General features: G+C 39.3%; 1 protein-coding gene across 4 annotated transcripts in view; it reads left to right on the top strand.

Annotated features, from left to right (window-relative positions):
- The window catches only part of ZNF608 (zinc finger protein 608), a 128,417-nt gene that overhangs the window by 55,995 nt on the left and 48,764 nt on the right, over positions 1 to 23,658 (top strand). For all 4 annotated transcript variants that reach the window (XM_044445762.1, XM_044445761.1, XM_044445763.1 and 1 more), the window contains exon 3: positions 12,202 to 12,457. In XM_044445762.1, coding sequence (XP_044301697.1) covers positions 12,202 to 12,457 — 256 coding nt within the window. The remainder of the gene's footprint in view (positions 1 to 12,201; positions 12,458 to 23,658) is intronic.

The following is a 23,658-nucleotide window of genomic DNA, read 5'->3' as shown; positions in this document are numbered from 1 at the left end:
AGAAGAAATGGGGGAAACTGAAAGAGAGCACACACAGTATACATGTATGTGGGCAGGGTGGGGCCATGTCATTTGTCCATGTTTACAAAATAAATATTCTGTCTACCAATGACATACAGCTACATGGTTCTGCCTTCTCATCATAAGGCAGGATATAAATTCAGTACATAAATCAATGTAAGAGCAGCTCTGTGTATGCTGTCTTTCTAGCTATAAGGAATTTCACTTGCATGCTCAGCAAATACTCTTTTGAAGAAGAAACATGAAAGGGGTGTAAAGACTGTTTGAAATAAAATTTGAAATGTGTGTTTATTTCATAATGAGCTCTTAACTAATTTGGGCTCATTGGTTTGTTCTATAAATAAAAATGCACAGTGTTTGTGTATGAAGACAGTGCTAAAGAAAGAAGTTTCTTTGATAGAGCACTTGTTTTGGATCACTTCAGGTCCAGTGACAGAACCTGTAAACATTTCCCCACCACCCTAGAAAAAGTGTTGCAAAATATCACATATAGTAGCATAGAATGTATTGGAGTTCTGGGCCTTATCAGAGCTCTACAAACCTGACCTCCATCTATGTGGGGAATGATAAGATGGTGTTGTTGAGAACTGCTGTTTTCTTGGATCTTTTTGATCAGCTGATAAGAATATAATGTGGAATCTGCTTTTATTTTATTACTTATTTTTTGGCAAACAATATATTATAGTCACAGTATACTCTGACCTTTAAAGAGGAAAACATTGATCATACAAAAGCCTTGCTAGATCAACCAAGGTCCATCTAGTCCAACAGTCTTCTAAACAACCAACTTTGATACCTGTGGGAAACCCAACAGGACCTCATGTCCATGTTCCACAGCAGCTGATGTATATACACATTGTGCTTCTACTACTGGAGGCAGCATATAGCCATCAGGTATAGTAGCCCCTGATAGGCTTCTCCTCCATGAATTAGTCTAATTCCCTTTTGAAACCAGCCAAGATGCAGTGGCCATCACTGCATTGTGTGGAAGTGAATTCCATAGTTTAGCTATGTAGTGTGTGAAAAAGAGCTTTCTTTTATCTCTCCTGCATCTGTATCAGCTTCGTGGGTTGACCTGGCTTCTAATAGAGAATGAGAAAGAAAAATCCACTTTCTTCCTACTATGTACAATGTTACATCTGTATCGTAGGATATTTCGCTTCCTTTACTTTGAGCTACACAAGCTCATCTTGGTGCCTCATCTGGGAGTTGCACCAGGTTCTTGAACATTTATTTGCTCATCTCTGTATATTTTCCAACTATACAATATCCTTTTTATGTTCAGTGATAAGGTACTAGGGTCTCAAGTTGAAGACTGCTTAGTCATAAATTTACAAGAAGGCAAGAGGTTTTTCAGAAACAGCACTTAAGGAAAAATGTAATATTTGGTAAAATAAATAATCTGAGCTGAAAGTTGAAACTATGAAATTATGTCAATATTTTAATTAGAACAAAAATTTATCAGTTTTTTATTCAGTGTAGAACATGGGATCAAAGGATCCCAAAGCTTTTTAAAATCCTAGAACTTTTTTCTCTTTCTTTTTTTTGGGGGGGAGCGGGGAGGTAGATTTCCCAGTCATAGCATGAAAAATACAACACTTAGATATCTACACTTCTTTCTTTCAAGCAGGAGAGGAGTGTCTGTCTACCACAACTCTGTGTTGTTTAATCCACCCTGTAGGGCAGGAAATCCCCTCTAGGAAAGATGGGATTTGGTTGCTCCAGACGTGTAATTCTGGAGATTTGTGAGTACATTAGAGAAAGGCCAGCTTTCATATGCACAGCTTTGTTCTAGTATCTGGAACAAAGCAGCTGAAGAAATAGAGGAATACCTAGGTGCATAAAAGAAATATCAATGCTATCTTTCCAGCAATGGTGACTTTCCTTTTCTAACCCATTCTCCTTCCTAGTGGTGTCTTTTACCCCTTTAGTGTGTTTATCATGTTCAGAATAAAAAGTGCTCACTAGGGCACTTAACTGCACATGTAGGCAGATATTCACTCTCAGTTTTCTAGTACAGAGGGCCACCAATAATTCACCTGGGAAATGGAAATTTGCCAAGCACAATACTCTGAAACATTGTTGCCTTCATTGCTAATCAGGTCCCCCAAAGTTTACAAAATAAGGGAAAGGGGAGAGAAATACTGCAAAAGTATTTCTGTAGATCTTTTAAGCTTCTAGACTGTATACACAAATGCTGCAATAGCTTGTTTTTTCCTCTTTGGAACTGGTTTTGTGATAATAGCAAGGATACTACTCCTCAGCATGCCCCAACACCTGGGAATAATCATGTGAAAATAACATTGAGGAACTGCAGAGCTCTGTTCTTGACATTAACTTTCTTCATCTTGACAGACTGCCACCAACAGATGTTAGGCTTGTGTACCTTTTCTCCTAACTATCCTCCATTCAAATGGCCACCTTCCTGCTAAACCTCTGTTTTCTTTAGAGGGTTTCTCACAAAACTTCCTGTGAACAGCCGTTTTATTTTTCCAAAATAAAAAAATGTCCCCAAATATCGGGAGGTGGGGGGAGAATAGCAACATTCTGAAAAGTATTTGAAATTAAGTTGCAACTTAAGTTAGGAGTACTGTTATATAAAAACTGGAGAAAGATTATATATTTCATAGAAACATAGAAACAGAGCGAGTCAGAAGGGGCCTCCCGGGCCTTCTAGTCTGACCCCCAGCCCCAGCCGACTCCGCTCACGACATGCCCACCATGTGCATGTCCAGCCTATCTTTGAACACCCTCACTGATAGGGCCTCAACAACCTCTTGTGGAAGCCCATTCCACACCCTCGGGGTCCTAACTGTCAGGAAGTGCTTCCTGGCATCTAAATGGAACCTTGGTTCCCTGAACTTTGCTCCGTTGGAGCACGTCCTGCCTTCCTCTGCAGGGGAGAACAGGTCTTTACATATCCTGTGTGACATCCCCTCACATACCTGTATGTTGCCAACATATCCCCTCTCAGTTTCTTCTTCTCCAGGCTGAAGAGACCCAGTTCCCTCAGTCTAGCCTCATACCCCATCCCCTGCAAACCGGCCACCAACCTTGTGGCCTACCCACTGACTCTAACCTGGCTATATGCTTTCTGTAATGAGGGACCCAAAACTGAGCACAATACTCCAGTTGCGGGCGCACCAGAGTCATATAGAGTGGTAGTAATACCTCTCTCTATCTAGAAGCCACACTTCTGGCTATGCAACCAAGGGTGGCGTTTGCCATCTTGGCCACTGCATCACACTGCTGGCTCATGTTTAGCCTGCATTCAATCAGCACCCCGAGGTCCCTTTCACAAGTGCTGCTCTCCAGCCACTTGTCCCCTAACCTGTACTATGACACCTATTCCTATGCCCCAAGTGCAAGACCTTGCACTTATCCACATTGAACACCATCCTGCTGTCTCCTGCCCACTTCCATAGTCTGTCCAGATCCTTTTGGATCTGGAGTACCTGCTCCTCAGTTGTGACCACTGCTCCAGTTTTAGTATCGTCTGCAAATTTGATCATCAGACTGTTCATCCCTTCTTCCATGTCATTTATGGAAAGATTAAACAGGATCGGCCCCAGGACATAGCCCTGGGGAACCCCGCTTGTCACTGGTCGCCATCCCGATGATTCCCCACTAATGGTTACCCTCTGCTTTTGGTCAGTCAACCGTGCCCTAATCCATCAGACAGTGCTTTGGTGTATCCCAAAACTCCTCAGTTTCTCCACCCGGATATCATGGGGCACTTTGTCAAAGGCATTGCTGAAATCCAGGTAAACCACATCCACTACATCCCCTCCATCTAGCAATCTTGAAACCTTATCATAGAATTCCACAAGGTTTGTCTGGCAGGACCTATTTTTGCAAAAGCCGTGTTGTATGGCTGCCAGCCTCCCTTCCCCATCTAGCATCACTGGATCTCTCTCTCATGAGCCTTTCCATTGTTTTTCCTACAATGGACATTAGGCTAACTGGTCTGTAATTCCCTATGTCCCTTCTACTACCCTTTTTGAAAATTGGGACCACTGATGCCACCCTCCAGACACAATTACAATTGTGTAAAAATTGCACATGATACAATATTTCTGGAATTGTACTAGTTGATATTACTTCTGTGGGATAACATGTTCAATTCTTTTCCCTGAGTAAAAATATATATGATATTCCTTTTTATGTAATAGCATTGGAGGAGAGCAAGCACAAGCAAATGTGTAGTGGTGCTTCTGGGATTCCTAAGCCATTTCAACCCAGAATTCAATTTGTTCTGAGGCATGGCTAGAAATAGATTATTTATGAAATTGTATTATATACATAAAAGTATATATGACGGTTATGCTGATTATGAGTACAAATTGGAGAAATTATTCTTATGAATCCTTATCTGAGGAAATGTAAATATATTACAGATAGCCTTCCCCGAAGTGTGATGAAAAGACTGCATATGAGTTACCTTATTTGTCAAGCTTATACACACCTGTGAGCAGTGCTCTGACTGCTGCCCACAGTGATCACCTGTTAGGTCCCCTTATCCTTCACTCTGCCCTGGTGTGACTGATACTATCAGAACTGACAGGTGATACTTACAGTGGAGGATTTTTGCATGTTGTGGTAGCTTGTGTGACTGAATAACCCTAAACCTGTTTGTAATTCTGTGTACAGCAATTTCTCTAGATTGGTCAAGTATTTATTGATCTCACTATTCTGTGGATCTCTTTTATTTCCTGTACTGGATATTATCAAGATTCATTTACTATGCTTTAACAGACACCTTGGTTCCATACCGAAGAGTGCAAGGGGCCTTATAGATCCAGCTTTTTACTATCCTTCTGTTACAGGAAAGGGCAGAAGGTACCATAGATCTTGTGGTAAATTACCTTGTGTTACTTATTCCCAATTGCCTAACAACACTAATGACTAAAATATGTCTGCATATATTGTTTATCAAAAGACATGTTTCTGAGGTAGGTGGGAGAATTTAATTCTTGTATGAAAAAACTTGTGAGATTGATTCTGATTCAGATGATCACAAATTACTAAGTTATACTATACTCTCAGGAACAATCCATTCTGAGAGCATGAGATACATGCACTCAAGTCTTATATTCTGTATAGCATTGCATGCTGCTTTTGTCCCTCCCATTTCAGCCTTGCTGTGTTAAGTGGCAAGTTCTGAATAAGAGCAGAAGTCATATTTGCTTGACTGTGAATGGATCTTTTCATGCAGTTGGGGATTGTGATAAATGCAGAATTCTAATCTTGCTTCCATACCATACCCCAGTGCAAATGAGAGAAATCCCTGTTTTGCCTTCAGGCGTTCTGAATGAATACCTGGAGAAAGGCAGGATTGGTAACAAGCATGAATAAACACTGTCTAGTAAACCAAACCAATTTTGATGGTTTCTAGAGAACACAGTTGGCAATAATTTACATATATCTATTTTAGAACTAGAACTTTATGTAACACATACAGATTTCAAAGACATCCATGGAACAAGTGTCAGAAGAGTTTTTAATATAAAATTATCTTTAATGTCATATGGATTTCAAGAAATCAGTTGGTATTTAACGTATTTTTATCCAGCCCATCATTCAGGATGCTCAAGCTGATATACACTTTTCTTCACCCATGCACGTTATCTTCACCACAACAATCTGTGATGTGGATTAGTATCTTGCCCAAGTCACCCAGTCAATTTTCTGTCAGAGTGGGAAGCTGAATTCTAACCCTAGTCTAATATAGTAACTACTGCACCATACTGGATCTCTTTTATCTGGAATTAGAGCATTAGACAAAGAGGAATAGACTGAGCTGGTGCTGTGTTAAGGCAAATGTGGGAGACATTTGGGGGAAATTACAGTTGCATGCTCTGGAAGCATGGAAAGAATGCTAGAAAAGCCTCTGTAATGAGATGTCTCTGTGATGTCCAAAACTCATGTAGTGAGAACTGCCCTGTGTCTTGAATGTAATTCAAAGATAAATATTACTTTATTTCATCCTTACTTAGCTGATCACTAGTTTGCAAGCAACATCTGTTTTTGAGGTCAGATGGTTTTACATTTGCCTAAATGCTTGAGTTCTTGTTGAAAAGCTTGTTTTTATTTTGTTTTTTGCTTTTAATGCTGCCAACATCTTAAAATCAGATGGCAGCAGGATAAACACATAGCAGAAGTACAGAGCTTCTGTACCCATTGTGCTTTTTTGGATTTTTCACCCCTCAGGTAATTGCCAAACTGAAGATCCAAAAATCATCTTTTAACCAGTTTTAAATATATTTCATGTTTTAAATGAGGATTATTTGTGGACTTTAGTACAAAATGCAAAGTATATTCCCTGTGTGTATTGTATGGACTTTCATTTAGAGTTTTACTACCAGTCATACTGTACCATTGTTCTTACGTTACCTTACAGCATATCTTTTCCTCATGCATTTTTTCATGCAGCTGGTAGAGAGGGTAAAACTAGTTTGTACTTCATGTTGGACTGTGGCATGTACACAAAAAAATGATGCATTTTCAAGCCACAGCTTGTTGTGGTGTCTGAATCCATCATCTATTTCAGGTTTATGCGAAGATTGTTTAATTCTCACACAATCCTTGTCTTCTGTGTTTGGACAGCATGACAAGCCTTGGCTTGAATTTTAAAAATTGGGAACATGCTGCAGAACAATGAAGCTTAAAATACCACGGTGGTCTTCCATAAACATGCAAACTGGGCTATGGTGAAACTTACTGCTCTGGTGTAGGGAGGAAGAAGAACTTTCGTCAACTTGGTTTAATAACTCTGTTTCCCATTCAAGCTGTTTCCTGACTGGGGAAGAAAGGGATATACAAAGAGAATAGTTTGCCTGCCCAGGCATTTCTTTCCCCTTTCTTCCAGAGCTTTTAAGAGTAATGTCTTTCCACAACTTCTTCCAAATAATTTAAAAAAAATTATAAGGAAGGAAGAAAGTAGGGTGAATTGATAACGTTAGAAATAAAATTCATCCTGAGAACCAAGTACTTTGACACAACTGATTGGTTTACTGTGGGGTGAAATGTTGTTGACTGTAGCAGTCATCATGAAGTGGAATATATGTGCATATTAAAAGGGTTCCCAAATCCTCCACAGCTATTTCAAATTATATTTCTCTAGGAGGTTGGGGGAATGTGTGAGAATGGCACCCACTTCTCCTGTTCACAAGAGACTTTCTTATTGTGAATGTTTCTAACGTGAAAGAAAAAAAGTACCCCTGGGTGCAACACATAATATTTACCAACCACTTTTATATTCTGTAAGTGCCTGGTAGCTTGAACAGATGGAAAAGAACTGGCGTAATATGGCCATGTTGGCTAATCCTAATTAGTAAATAATGTTGTTGCTCTAGGTGAAGGTTGCAGACAATTTTAAAGGTTAACAAGAGCATGGATAACTGTAGCTAGTGTATCTCTGCCTAAAGAATGCAGTTCGTTTAAACTATTTAAAAGTGCTCCATCCAACCTGTTTTACCTGTTCCTCCTGTGACAATGGTTGATCCAAGATCACCTGGCCCTTTAAGGGGTGTGCAGCCTGCTCCAGACCATGTTGACTATCACTCATTCAGACAGGCAAACCACCCACTATTTCTGTCTTTTTTAGTTTAGTCTCAGTTTAGTGGCCCTTATCCAGTTCATTACTATGCCCAGGCACTGATTTGGAAGAGACACTACCTCATCCTGAGTTTGATGAAAAGATAAATGAAACTGTTGAGGGGAGGTCATTCAGTCACCAGTATGCTGATGACACTCAGGTCTACCTCTCTATTACATCCAATTCAGGTGAGGCCATGACTGTCCTGAACTAGTGTCTGGCCAGTGTGATGGGCTGGATGAGGGCCAATAAATTGAGACTTAATCCAGATAAAACAGAGGGCCTGATGGTGCATGGCTTGGCTTTCAGGTAAGTATTTTAGCCCTGTTCTGGACAGGGTTGCACTTCCCCTAAGGGACTGGGGGTGTAGTTTGGGAGTGCTCCTTGACTCAGAGTTATCCTTGGAGTTCTAGATGACTGCTGTGGTGAAAAGCGCTTTCCACTAGCTTCGGCTGATCTATCAACTATGTCCTTACTTGGATAAGCAGAGCCTAACAACAGTGACCCATGCTCTAGTAACCTCCCAATTGGACTATCGTAATGCGCTATGTGAGGCTGCCCTTGAAGATGGTCCAGATATTTCAGTTTGTTGAGAATAGGGCAGCAAGACTTTAGATGGGGACTGATAGATATGCTTATATAACACCTGTATTGTCCTGTAGAGTCCTGTATTGTCTGCACAGGCTACCAGTTGAAGCCTGGGCCCAATTTAAGGTGCTAACAATGATGTATAAAGCCCTAAACAGTTAAGGGCCTAGGTATCTGAAGGAGCATCTCCTTCCATATATACCTGACCATCCCCTAAGATCCTTGTCTAATTTCCTTCTTTGTGATCCCTTTTTTGAAGGAGATTAGAAGAGTGGCCTTTTCTGCAGAAACATTGCAACTCTGGAATGTGCTCTCCAGAGAGGTGTGCCTGGTGCCAATGTTTAATTCATTTTGGGACCAGGCCAAAGACTTTTTAAGGATTAAGTGTGTTTTTAAATGTTGGTTTTATGAGATACTTATGTTCTATTTTTGTGTGCTTTGTCGTCCTGAGACTTTTGTATAGAACAGGATAGAAATACCCCAAATAAATAAACATGTGTGTCATCTGCATAGTGACACCTCAGCCCATATTTCTGATTAAGCTCCCACAATCCTTTCATGTAGATTTTGAACAGCATGGGGAATAGAATAGATCAGTGTGGAACCCCATAGCATAACTGCCAAGGCATGGAGCAAGAACCCCACAGCACCACCTTTTGAAATCAACCATCCATAGGAGAAGAACCACTGTAGCACAGTTCTTTCAACTCCCAACCCAGGCAACTTGCCCAGAAGGATATGATAATGATCTCAAAAGCTTCTGAAGGGTCCAGTAGAATCAGTAAGGTCACACTCTCTCATCCCTCCTTGGTAGAGGTCCACCACAGTCAACCAAGGGCCAACAAGGCACATTCTGTTGCAGAACCAGGTGTGAAACTATTTGAAATGAGTTGAGATAATCCATTCATTCAAGAATGCTTCAAGTTGAGTGGCAACCATCTAATCAAGCACTTTTCAGAAAGAAGATTGGCCACTGGCCTATATTTGTTATCACCAAGGGTGGTCTAATTACCATATTCTTTTAAGAAACCAACGCAAGTCCCTTTTTTAAAAAGGAGTTTACAGGCTGAATCTCCTTCCTTTTAGATGCAGTAAGCCATGGTCAGGCAAATGGGGTTTGACTGGACTTGACCAAGCACCTGGTTCATTTTTTTTCCTCAATAGCTGAAACTCGTCCAAGAAAACTGAACTAGATGATGTTCTGGGCACCTCTGCTAATAAATGCATTAGTAATGGTGACTAATTAGTGATGGATTTGAGCAAACCCATCATGGCATGGCACCCAAGTTTCACCATTTCTTTCACTGAATCATACTGTAGCAGGCCATAAACTACTTGGAAAATCTTTGCTGGGCAAAAGTGAGTATCATCATTCTAAGGGTCCTCAACACCAAATTTGAAACCACCAGCTCAGACAGAAATATTGAAGGTATTGGTCTGAAAGTCCACCAGCAAAATACTTAATCTGCTCCAGGTACCCTACCCAAGTACAAACACTCTAAAAATCAGCACTTGAATAGATAGGAAGCCTAAAGAGACAAATAGAATTCTTATAGACTGCAGCAACTCCATTTCTTGACTTCAAATTCAATGTTGGTGCTCTACTAAATACCACACTGGTGCAATTGGGAGAGACTAAACCTTCCTAGTTTCCCCACCCAGATCTCATTAATGCAGTAGGTCAGCAATCTCGCCCACAATTAAACTGTGGATAAGGAACTTTTGTTTTGGGGCGCTTGGCATTCTGCAGCAGTAGTACTAGACCTTAGGGCTGGTAAGGCAGTGGGGAAGCAAGTTTGGAGAAAGAGCCAGATGAAAGGATGGGTGTCAGATGTCCAGCCCTTGTTCTCCTTAACTTACTTGATAATCACCTGTAGCTACCTATACCAATGAACTATGCTAATAGGAGTGCCAGCTGCTTTTTGAGGATCATTCAATGAATTTCTCAAACGCATGTTAAAATAATGGTATAAAACAAAGACCCTAACCCTCAATTTAGCAGCTAACAAGGAACAAGTCAATATCCATAGCTGCTCTTCTGCTCTCCAAGTTGCTTCCCTCTGTTGCTGCTGGTTGCTTACTTGAGAGGGGAGATGGAGAGGAAGCCTCTTGACAAGTCTGACTGAACTTGTTTAAGAGCTCATTATTGGCCCTATTCAGTGGCAAAAAGGCAGGCAAAATGGGGTTATTTTGCCTCCTCTATTGCTTCCTCACAGTACTGTCCAGCTAAGTTATTTTGAGTGGTCCAGTGTTCTTACAATCCATTTCTCCGGATGAGATTCTGGAGCCCTCAGTGACTTGTTGTGATGAATTTCCTTTGCACTTTGAGGAAAAAAATAACTTGGATCCACCAGGAGCTTGACTCTGCTATTAGTGCAGTGCAGTTTTTGAATGTGTCCAGTGCACTGTCTAATGGTCTATTATTGGGTGAGTTTCAGTTATTGAGACCCAAGGATGTGGACAAGATGCTTGGCTCTGTCTGATTCTTGACCCTTGCCCATCTTGCTTGATTGGGAGATCCGCAGAGGGGTTTCAGCCCTGGGTGCAGGAGGCTATTAACACATCATGAAGAGGAGGAGTGGTCCATGCCTCATTAAAGGAGGCAGTAGTGAGACAGCTTCTAAAAAGGCCTGGATCAAGAGATATGTGACAACTATTGATTCATTTCTATTCTTTTTGTCTCAAAAAGACCTTTAAAGAACTTTAAAAATTAATATTTGATGCCACAGAGCCTTATTTGTATTTTTAATTGATGCTGTTATTTTAGTGCATAATTAATTTTATAACAGTTTTTAATTCTGTTGTGAGCTGTCTAGAGGTGCTATAGCACAATAGGTGACATACAAATATTTTAAATAAATAAATAGCTATGATTCAGGTTGTAGGCTCTCCCACAGAAAAGAAAAGAAAAGAAAAGAAAAGAAAAGAAAAGAAAAGAAAAGAAAAGAGGACAGCCACCTGAGTGGGATGGTGTAAATTGGTGTCCTGCAACAGCGGGGGGGGGGGGGGGGGGAGATCCGATGGCCTTCATGGCCCCTTCCAACTCTACCTTTCCGTGATTCCTCACTTCTACTAGTATCTGTGTCTTTCCTCAAGCAGGCAAAGATAAAAACATCTGGGTGTCAGCAGTGTTCCAGTTGTCCAGCTTGCACTTTCCATTGATGTCTCAGGTCAAGAGTTCTTTGTGTCTTTCCCTTTGGCTCATTCCTCTGCAAGGAGTGGCCTTTAAAGTAACCTACAAGGGATGGGTGAACGGAGACAAACAGCCTTAGCCTAGTGTCTCAGCACATTAAACAGGCTTTCCTACAGCAGGCTTTACCCCAAATGCAGACTTTGCTGTTTTCTGACATATGGTACAACAATTAACAATTTAGTATGGTTCTCAAAGAAAGATTTTTGGCAGACAAAGAATTGTTTGCTTTTGACTTGAATCAGTTTAGAAGTGAAATGAACAATGCATAAAAACGCTATTCCTTTGATACAAATAAACAGTTTACTGGGTTCATCTCTTTGACTGGGAATAAGCATTCCTGTTTAGTCTGTGATATTGAGCAACTGAAAAGCCTGGGAGCAAATGTTAAAATGAGAGCTTATGATGCTCAGAAAGACAATAGTTGGCTTCTTAAAATAGGCTGGTAACATCTGATGTTGGCAGCCTTACAACCCATTACTTGTACTTGATAAATAAATGGCACATAAATTAGGTGTTCTTGCATCTGAATAAGAATATTTATCCAAAATTTACTAAACAACCATATATATATTTGCAGGAGATAATATAAAACACTTGGCAAGTTCATTTTACTTTTAGTTGGCATATCTTGACATAAGGTTTGTTTATCCAAATGAGCTTTCTAATGTTATGTGGTTTTTCCTGTACATTTATTGCTTCCTTCTATGTGGAATTACTGTGCTCAAATGTTGGCATACATCTAAAAGCAACTGTTTCCAATATCTTCAATAGAACTGATGATTTCTTTGCTCTTTTCTTTTAGGTTGACCCTCTCTTTACAGTGCCTGCACCTCCACCTCCTATTTCCAGTAGTATCACACCTCAGATTCTGCCTTCCTACTTTTCCCCATCTTCATCCAACATTGCTGCCCCAGTTGAACAACTTTTGGTACGGACTCGTTCAGTGGGTGTGAATACTTGTGATGTTGGAATAGTAACAGAACCTGAATGCCTTGGACCATGTGAACCTGGGACCAGTGTGAATTTGGAAGGGATAGTATGGCATGAAACTGAAGAAGGTAAGCTGGTATCTGTCTGTCTGTTTCTCATTTTGTTTCAGTGTTACACTTTATTTGAAATGAATATAAAATTGTTTTAAAATACTGTTTTAACTTGAGGAGGTTTCTTATTATTTATAAACTGTTGTCTAGAACCATTGGAAGAGATGTGGTAAAGACAATCTATCTGTTTTGCTTTTTTCCCATAAATGTTGATAAATGATTATTCTAACTGATGTGATGATCCTTTAGGATAAAGAAGAATGGTAATTTAGACATTTAATTCCAGTTTACTAATAAAACTGCTGAGAAAGTAACAGAAGGATTATGCAAGAAGATGAGTTTATAAATTCATTTCTACAGTCATATCCAAAACTTTTGTTTACTAACCATCTGGTTAACTTTTTGTTGTTAAGGCAAAATCTGCTTCAGTAATACATTTTTAACAATGCCGATATTTAAAATATTTAATATTTAAATTTTTCTGTGAAATAGTTTGTTTTAAGGCAGCTGCTTAACTGTATATTTGTTTTTGATTTTTTTCTGAAGGGACGTCTACAATGGCATCATGTATCATGCATTCTATTAAAAGAAGGGACAAGTAGCATAATATAACTCGGATTATTTTTGTTTGTTTGTTTCATTTTTGTTTATTTAAAAAGGTAAATATTGCCTGAAAATAATTACAGATGAGACTTGGAACATGAAAGGTGCTGGAAAGATAACTGTCATTAAAATTAAGGCTGTAGAAAAGCTTTTACTGCAATGGACAGATTTTTCCATTACAATTTCAAAAAAAAAAAATCATACCTAATTATGGGACAGGCCGTTTTATTGCTGTTTTTGATGTAGAAATGATCTCTAATCAGAACTATTGAAATGAATCTTGTTACTGATGCTTTTTTCCATTTGCTTCAGTAGTGTTTAATTAATAAATTAGTATGATTTAATAGCCACTGTATTGGAAACAGTAAAGTTCACATTTCAGAAATGTACAGTAATGTGTCAGCTGAACATTCCTAACATTACTTAGCTGTATGCACAACAGTAATTCACTCTCTGCAGTAATACATAAGACAAGACATCACCAAAGTGTTTGCTTGAAAATCAAGAGAGTTAGACTTGCTTGCTTGTGTATGCTCCCATCCATCCATCTTTTTCTGTGTGTCTGCTTTCATCAGATTCATATGCTAGACTGACCCTTCCAGATAGGTTTTTGAAGCATGTATAAATTCTATTTTAAAATATCCTGGGTAAGATGGCTACCTATCTTGGCTCCCATTTTCATGTCACTGAATCGCATTAGCCAGAGTTGAAATGTGTGAGTGTGAATTGTGGTGACATGAAAAAGCAATAGCTTTTAATAGTGTTATTCTTGCTGAGTAAACTAAACTTCTGACCCCCACTGAATTAAGAAGTGTTCCTTGTTAAAGGTCTGGAGGGTACTAGTGTGATATTTTATAATGTGTCTCCATGCTCATAGGAATGACATTGCATCTGTCTTCCTTTTGCACTCAGATGTATTCAGTTGAGTAGTTTTTTATTTACTGATCAAAGATATTGTCTGATCCTGTGCTCACAGAGTGCCTGCTCCTGAAGGGGATAGTCTAAGAAACTCTACCACCCATCTTCTGTTCTGTTGGTACATCTACCAACCTGGGGGGGGGGGGTGTCCTTAACAAGATAGAAATGCATATTCTACCTTCAATATTATAGGAAATAGGGAAACAGGATAATAAAGGTCTTTAGTTTTTGATATCTTGTATTTGTGAAACTTCATATATTGTATTTATAATATAATGTATCACAGTTATAAAATACTGAGAGTGGATATTATATGTTGCTTATTTTTGAGAACTCCTTGGCTAATAGATAATTTTGACAAAAACTATTGAAAATAACTCCTATTAACTTCATAGAAGCTTTCTTCTACCTTGTGTTTAGCATTTGGATGAAATGGGCTGACATTTGGGATGCATGACCAACTGACTCCAGTTTACAAGCCATTGTTTGTAAGGAGTCCACATACATGTACATGAGCACATAAACTGTCAGACTTGTTCAGATGTAAACAACAAATAGCAAGTTAACCTTTAATGATAAGACAATGAAGTAGAGATCAAGCATGTAACTAGTGGTGGTAAGAAGCATATTTACCAATCTAGCAATAATTGTATTTGTTTTATCTGTGTTTTAAAGGATCTGCATCCCTTATACTAGATTATAACAAAATAAACTATAAAACAATGTCAGTTCAAAATTTAAAATAATGATCTTTTAAGCAACAATGAGACAAGGGCTGAAATCCCTGTTCTACAGCTGCATGACCTTTGGAGAGAGGCTTTGCTTTGTATTCTCTCTGGAAAGGCTACAAACAGCAGCTACAGTAATGCCTTGTTTAAAAAGCAAAGATAGAGAAGATGGGGTATTAACAGCCAAAATGGGAAAAGTCTGGTGTATCAAAGAGATGAGTCATATTTTGCACAGTGTTCTTAAAAATATAATGCAAGCTGATCTAGCACTAAGAAAGAATGTGCATTGTTGTGATTGTGATAGTCACCAATATTTTCTTTTCAGATCATTTATTTGTGTGATTGATTTATATTCCACCCTTCCTCACAAACTTGGTTTATATCCTACTCTCCTCATAAAGAACCAAAGGCAGCTATGTCAGACTTCATATGCTGTCTCCATGAACATAACAAGAAGGGTTAGGGTTAGGGTTGAACATAACAAGAAGGGTTAGGGTTCCCACAGTAATTTAAAGGTAATCGGTCTACTTTTAAAGCAGGGATAGACAGAAAGTAGATCTCCAGATGGTTTGGATTTCACAGCATTCCTGACTGATGATGATGATGATGAAGAAGAAGAAAATCTGCTGCAAAACATGCAGTGATTTATGTTCTGCCAAAGCTGGCACATAGTGTATTGAATTCCAAAGCATACCCATATGAGAATTACTCCCTAGTAAACATAGTAATGAATTGAGGTGTCAGAGATGGACAAGCTGTCACTTAGATACAGTGGTGAAAGTGGATTACATATCCTATAGTCATGTCACCAGAACTGTAAATGTGAATGTGATAGTGGAAGATCATAATGATTGAGAAAAACTCTGTTTCTGCATGGCTGTGCTTTACCGCTGGTCACATATAATTGATATCTTTTATTTTGCTACTTTGCTGAGATTTCTTGAGCAAAATCTATCTGATTATAAAATAAAAATAATCTATTTGATTATAAAATAAAAATAATCAATTCTGCAGGCACCAGGCAACTAGCAAGTGTTATCCTAAAATTGCTTATTCAGTTAAGAACACTGGAAAACATCTGTATGATTGACCAATAAAAGCCATGAGTGGTGGCTTTTATTGCTTGATGATGATGCTATGTGACCAGAAGAGAAGGCAGGTAAGGTGACAGCTTGTCTTTTCATTAATAACATCATTAGTACATTTTCCTTATTAGGAGGGGGGAAAGGAGAGTATCAAAGAGGCAGACTCACTAGCAGCTGTAAAGCAGCTTTTGTGTAGCAGCTGAAAATGTGTTTGTATATTGAGGTTCAAAAGAAATTGAGCAGTTTACAAGAAGAAAAACTAGCCTTGGTGACTAGTTAGCCTCACTTTAAAACACAATATATTAGAACACTATTTAGAACCAGAGTGGTTAGCATGTAGCCCATGAGCCATATATGCTCCCGCCACATCCCAAATCTATTTAAAAAAAATGAAATTGAAACAAAAATGCTATCTGGCATGGTTACATACCACCAAACTAATTTGGTCTGTTTTGGTGGTCTATAGCCATTTCGGAGATATGCTATATTTTTTAATTTCAGAACCTGCAGGGTTGCCATCCCAGTTTAGATGATAACGTGTTGGACTGAAATCCAAAAGAACCAGGTTCTAGACCCCACTCAGTCATAGAGTTTATTGGGTGACTTCTGGCCAGTCATGGACTCTGAGCCAGGTACTTGTGTAGATAAAATGGAGTGGAGGAGGAAGACTGTATGAGTTGCATAGAATTCCCTGAAGGACAAAAAGACAGGATAGAACTATAGCAAAGAAATAAATATATAATAAACAATACATAGGGCTGTGGACTGAGATCATTGATAATGAACAATGATGTAGCCTTGATGCAGTCTAAAATTTGAAATTTCAAGTCGAAGTTTTCCAAATCCTGAAACCAAGCATTTTTAGAGGTAGTTTTAGAGCTTTGTTTTGAGCCAGGCGGGTAGGTGACATGTTGTTTACCATTAATTTCTTTTTGAGCCGCTCATAATTCACATGTTGTTGTTGTTGTTGTTAGTCGTGAAGTCATATCCAACCCATTGCGACCCCATGGACAACATTCTTCCAGTCCATCCTGTCCTCCACCATCCCTCGGGGTCCACTTAAGCTCATGCCGACTGCTTCAGTGACTTCATCTAGCCACCCCATCCTCTGCCATCCCCTTCTTCTTTTGCCATCTGTTGTTCCCAGCATTAGACTCTTCTCCAGGGAGTCCTTCCTTCTCATTAGGTGGCCAAAGTATTTGAGTTTCATCTTCAGTATCTGGCCTTCTAAAGAGCAGTCAGGGTTGATCTCCTCTAGGACTGACCGGTTTGATCGCCTTGCGGTCCAAGGGACTCGCAGGAGTCTCCTCCAGCACCACAATTCAAAGGCCTCAATTCTTCGGTGCTCAGCCTTCCTTATGGTCCAACTTTCACAGCCATACATTGCAACTGGGAAAACTATAGCCTTGACTATATGCACTTTTGTTGGCAGGGTGATGTCTCTGCTTTTTAGTATGCTGTCTAGATTTGCCATAGCTTTCCTCCCCAGGAGCAAGCATCTTTTAATTTCTTGGCTGCAGTTCCCATCTGCGGTGATCTTGGAGCCCAGGAAAATAAATTCTGTCACTTTCTCCATTTCTTCCCCATCTATTTTCCAGGAAGTGATAGGACCGGATGCCATGATCTTAGTTTTCTTAATGTTGAGTTTCAAGCCAACTTATGCGCTCTCCTCCTTCACCCTCATCAAGAGGTTCTTTAGTTCCTCTTCACTTTCACATTATATAGTAGGCATAAATTAAAAAAACAGAACATGGTAGCAGCAGTAATTCCTGAAGATAAGCAACCCTAGGATAGCTTGAAGAAAATGGTTTAAAATCTGTATTTGAAGTTCACAAATACGATTGCTCTAAGTATCTTTGATACAAGTCGCTTTAATCAGATACTGAGAAAGATATTAAAAGACAGAAACTGTAAATATTGTATTTTGTATTACATTATTGCTACCCTGCGTTGTGGCCCCATTTAGAGTTTGAATGGGAAAAACACTGTGACTGGTAGCCATGTTCTAGTGATGGGATATTTACTTGAAACCTGATCAGAAAAGAAACATCTTTCATATTGTTGCCACTACTGGAAGAACAAGCTGAAAGCCTGCGGTGCTTGTTTTTTCTTGGGTCATTGCGTGATTTTCCTGTTCTTGGAACAATCAGGCTGGGTTTTTTGGGTTTGTTTGTTTTGATAAGAAAGGAGAATACCATCTTTGTTTTTATCACGTACTATTCTCAGCTTGTCTTGGTAACTTGAAATGGATTTGGGAAATGAAAGTAATGTACATTTGTTTTGATCACATATTGTTAAAATCACTTTTACTCAATAATTTGAAGAGACTGTATCCTCTCTCAGCCATTTAGATAGCAATGCACAAACTTCTGATAGAAAATAAAAAAACCCAAAATGAAAACTCTGTTTTTGTTTTGATTTGTACTTACCATTCCAGCATGTGCTTATCATTCCTTCACTTAAATAGTGTTTACTTGCTTTAGGTAACTACATACAGAAGCAGATTATCAGGGTAATCCTCAGTGGGTAGAGAGCTAAATGGTGGACAACCTGCCAGGTCCCTCTGATTCACCTGGGCCAGGTTGTAGAGGGTACCTTTTCACTTTTCTAGTCTACCTGTCTTTCTTATCTTTGAAATGAGTGGGAGTGAAAATTGCATTGCCTGGCTCATGCTAATGTAGTTCATGAACCTGGTCAAAGGCTGTGTTGGGGAAGCAAGTTATTTTGAATCTGGCAGATGCAAAGGCCCCACGGTGCCTGATCTGGGACCCAGTGGATATAATGCCATTGGCAGATGTTCATCAACTCTGCTTTGCATGGGCTTTCCAGGACAAATGCACTGTAGAAGAGCTCCATTGGTGGAAGGGTACTTAACTATCCCGACTTACCTCTTCCTCAACCAGCTTCAAAACAGAGTTAGGATTGATGTTTCCTTCTCATCTTCTGCTTCAAGTAACTGAACTGTTGCTCTGGTGACTTGTAATGCATGAAGTTTGCTTGCCCTCAGCTTTAATGCAACTTGTCTTTCCCCTGCCACTCATAGTCCCATCTGCTTGTAAATCGTGCTCCTTGTGTTGACCCAGAGAACTATCTTTTGTATTGAGTATTAATGATCACATTCTAATGAAGCTCACAAAATATTAGTACACGACTGATTGCAGAAGGTAGTCATAGCATATGTTGTAAACACCTGAAAATTTTCTGAGCTTGCTTCCTTGTGGGTTGCGCATGCTGAAAATTAGAATATGATTATAAGGATTTAATGATATTAATGTTTGTGGTATTAGTAGCAAGTACTTTATGCATTCTGTTTGACTTAGGAACTGCTACAGTAAGAATTTAACAGAGTGTGGTTTAGATTTTATGAAAACTATTTCTAGATATTATGTCTTAATTTGGAATTATTTTCAGTCACCTAATAGTCTAAACTTTCTGGGTGGTTAATAGCAGTTCATAAAAATAGCATAACATTTAACACAAAATGTATAAAACGATTATAAAAACCCTTTAAGGAATTTGTATTGTTTATTTATTTAATTTATATACTGACCGCTAGCCAAGGCTCTGTGGGTGGTTTACAATGGTTCATAAGAACAATATAATAAAATATAATAAAATCTTTTCAAAAATACATTTTAAAACAAAAAATCCAAAATAGCTAAAACATACAATTAAGAGTAGTCATATAAAAACAACTGGGATGGGTAATCCCTTACTCCATTGAATACCCATGTACGTCATTAAAAGTCCTGGCATAAAAGATCTTTTTACCCCAGTACTTTAAGAAAGAAATGACAAGGTTGTGCATTGCTACCTCAGTGGGGAGGTCATTCCATATATTTTTATTGTGTTTTTATCTTGTGTTGTGAGCCGCCCAGAAGTGCTGTGGCACAATTAGGTGGCATACAAATGTTTTAAATACAGAAATAAGGGACAGCTACAGAAAAAGCCTTCCCTCATGTTGCTACCCTCCAAGCCCTCTTTGGAGTTGGCACTCAGAAAAAGACCTCAGATGTTGAACATATTGTGTTAGCTGTTGGGAGAGGTACTCTACCAGGTATTGTGGTCTCAAGCCACATAAAACTGTGTAGCTTAAAACCAACAGCTTGAACTACACTTGGAAGCATTCAATGCAGCCAGTGCAAGTGGGCCAGAACTGCTCTTCCGACCTGTGGGTGTCATTTATTAATATGTCTTCTGCATTTTATACAGACTGCAGCTTCTGAACAGTTGTTATGGGTTGTCCTACATAGAGTCCATTACAGTAATCTACTTTACAGATTATCAGGGCATAGACTACTGAAGCCAGGCTGTCTCTGTTCAGATAGGGGCATAGTTGGCCAGTAGCTGAAGGTGGTAGAAGGCACTCCGTGCCACTGAGACCACCTGAGCCTCAAGTGACAAAGGTGGATTATGTAGCACTCCCAAGCTGTGAACCTGTTCCTTGAAAGAGAATGCAACCCCACCCAGAACTGCACAAACACCCTCCATCTGGTCAGTTGCAGGCCTACTAACAGTAAGTCAATCTTCTCTGGTTTGAGCTGCAGTTTATTAGCCTTCATCATTAGGTGCCACATGATATCCTAGTTGAGAAATTGATGAGCTTCAGGATAGATCGATGGATTTGGGCATGGCTGATGGACCACAAACAGGGTAACTATCACTGGGGAACCATCAGGATTTCAACCGGTGATGAGCAGAAGTTCCCAGGACTCTGTTCTGGATTCTGTTCAACCTCTTTATCAGTGACCTCCTTTATCAAGAAGGGGATAACCAGACTGCTGACCAGATTTGCAGATGATACCAAAGTAGGGGTGGTAGTCACAAGTGAGGAGCAAGCAAGGGAGAGACGGTGGAAGTGGGCAGGGGACAATAGGATGGCTTTCAATATGGATAACTGCAAGGTCTAACACTGGGACGCAGGAATAGTTGCCATAGGTACAGGATGGGGAACAAGTGGCTGGAGAGCAGCAGTTTGAAAGGGATCTTGGGGTACTTGTCGACAGCAGGATAAACATTTATTACTTATTTTATTTAGAGTATTTCTAGGTCATCCATCACTTCCATCTCTGAACGGCTTACAGTAGTGTGACGCAGCAGTTAAGAAGGGAAACACCACCCTTGGATGTATAGTGAGAAGTGTGGCTTCCAGATCAGGGGAGATGTTAATACCCCCTTATATAACTCTGGTGCACCCACAGCTGGAATACTGTATCCAATTCTGGGCTCTATTTTATAAGAAAGACATAACTAGGCTAGAATTAGTTCAATGTAGGGTTATAAGTATGTTAGCTGGATTGGGAGGGAATGCTGTATGAGATGAGGCTGAGGGATCTGGGTGTTTTCATCCTGGAGAAGATGAGACTTGGAGTGGATCTTATAGCAACATATTGGTATGTGAATGGGGTGTCATATCGTAGAGGGTTGTGACCTGCTTTCCCCTGCAGTGTGGGAAGGATGTGATCTAGTAGGGCAAAGCACAAGGAACCAGGTTTGAGGTTGTATGTCAGAAGTATTTCCTGATGGTTAGGACCCCCTAGGACATGTAATGAGCTTCTGCAGGAGGTGATAGAAGCTCCATCAGTGAAGGCAAGGAGAGATTGGATAATCATGAGTTGGGTATTAAATGATTAATGCTTGCTGGAGCTGGGGTTCAGACTCTATGGCCTGGGAGGCAGCTTGTGACTTGCCATGTTTCTATGTTTCTATCCAGTCTATTGGTGCAGCTAGACTAGACAACAATAAACAGCTTCATATGCTGGAGATGAAAAGATACAGAGCTATGCAATAGCAACACATTCTAAAACTCTGAACAACATACTCAACAGTTACATGCAGATTTTAAACAGAATGTGGTACACAACTGTTCCTAGGAAATTCCATGTTGGAGAATGAATGGTATCCCTCAAACATTATATCCTGGATAGGAGTAGAACCACTACAGTGCTACTCCCAATTCAGACAGCTGCCCTGTCCCACCATATGGAAAATATGGAAAGTCTTAGAAGCCACCAAGTTATCTAGGAATATCTCCAAAGTCACAGTGTCTCTTGTCACAGGTCAACATATAATATGGTTGAAAGCTATTTCTGTACCAAAACCTAGATTCAAATAATCAGCCCCATCCAAGAGCTCTGGAGCTGGTTGGCCACTCCCATGCCCTGGTAAAGAATACTTGCCATCGACCTAAAGTCCAGAGAGGGTTTCTTCAGCAGAGGACTCATCACCACTTCTTTCAGGTAGCATGGGGCCACTCCATCTCACTTTTTTGGGAAGTGTTGTGAATCTCAGGTTCAGGGAAGTATGGAAGCAGTGTCAGATGTATTACTGCCAAGGCTGCATGATTACATCTACTTAGTTGTACATTGAGAACTTTGCATGAACAGTTGGGTTTGTAGGAAGTGGACAAAGTTAAGCCCCTGTCCACCTTTATTTATAGTTCATGCTTAAAGAGCAACTTGCTCTGAAGTCTAAGAGAGATGTTGCAATTTCCAGATTTTAGTATTGTAGCATACATTGTACATAGCTCCTCACCCAAATTTGCAGTTTTAGATACTTACTTTATACTTTGCAGATTACTCTCAAAAGCAAAAATGCCTTACTATTTGCATATCTTTTAGGTAAGTGGGAAATGAGCTAATTCTCAGTAGTTCAAGACCTACTAAGTATCAGTGAAAGAAAAAATAGAAAGGTCAATACAAATATTTTGCACCTGCCTGTCCAGTACTTTACAGACTTTTGTTATGACCTGTTTAGGTGAAATAAGATATTAATGGCAAAATGGAAAATCAAATTTGAAACAAGGAGATTCACACGATCCTCTTTTTTTAATATGACAATCGTACAAGTGTGTTTGCTATAGATCACTGCTCATTAAATAAAAGTTTAATAGATAGAAGATTTAGAAACTTTGTTCTAATTTATGAGTGAAAAAGATAGTTAAAGCTTCTGAACTCAATTTTTCCTTTTAGAGTTTAGAAATGTGACAAGATCCTTTAAAATTGCCATAACAGAGAGATGATATAGCTGGGGAGGTGGTGTGGGGGGGGGGGGGGGAATGCAGCATGTGTCTACACTGCATCCATTCACTTCTGATTTGTTATTCAGAATATGCCATTTTATTTCTTTTATTTATTTATAGTCTTAATAGACTGTTTTGTCAGTGCATGAACAGTTTACAATTATGAAAATGCTATATTGGTTCATACTGAAAGACACAGATGTAACAATAGGCCATTCTCTCATTTTATTTCAACTATAGTTTAAATAGCTGCTAGAGAATGCCTGAGGGTGAATTCCTTTGCCCTGCTTAGTTGGAAAAAAGTTCTGCTAATAGTATTTAGATCCCAGTAATTACGCATAGGATAAGACTGTTACTGTTGTATTTAAGTAGGGAAATAAAAGCCAACTTATTTAAAGGAAAATGGCAAATGTCACTTTTCATAGATCAGTGAAGCTATCTTTTTTATACCCCAAGGCAGAAAGCTAAGAAAAGGCTTCTCTAAGACCCTTTGCTTCACTTGTCTGTTTATGTGCAAAATAATAGTAGCCTTTTAAAGCAAATATGAATGAGTGGGTACCATTGCTAAAAGTGGAAGGAAGGTAATATGTTAGGAGACTAAAATGTATAGTTTAATGACTAAGTAGGAAACTGTAGTTTTTTTATTTTACTTTTTTACAGCACAAATTTATTTTCTGTAATGTGCATTTTACATTTAGCCAATCAAGGTGGGTGACCAAAGTAAATAATGGCAGTGTGGATTTGTTAAGTCTTATTCTTCTTTACATTCTCTGTGCACAGAGGCCTGCATGGAGCCTGTTGTTAGGAAGATTATACAGCTAGAAGAGTTTCAGCAGAATCCTTTCCTTCACCTGGCATTGGTGT

This window comes from Varanus komodoensis, unplaced genomic scaffold, assembly GCF_004798865.1.
Source record: "Varanus komodoensis strain SLA01 unplaced genomic scaffold, ASM479886v1 scaffold5, whole genome shotgun sequence".
In the NCBI taxonomy this organism is placed as follows: Eukaryota; Metazoa; Chordata; class Lepidosauria; order Squamata; family Varanidae; genus Varanus; species Varanus komodoensis.
This window is presented reverse-complemented; position numbering and strand designations above follow the sequence as displayed.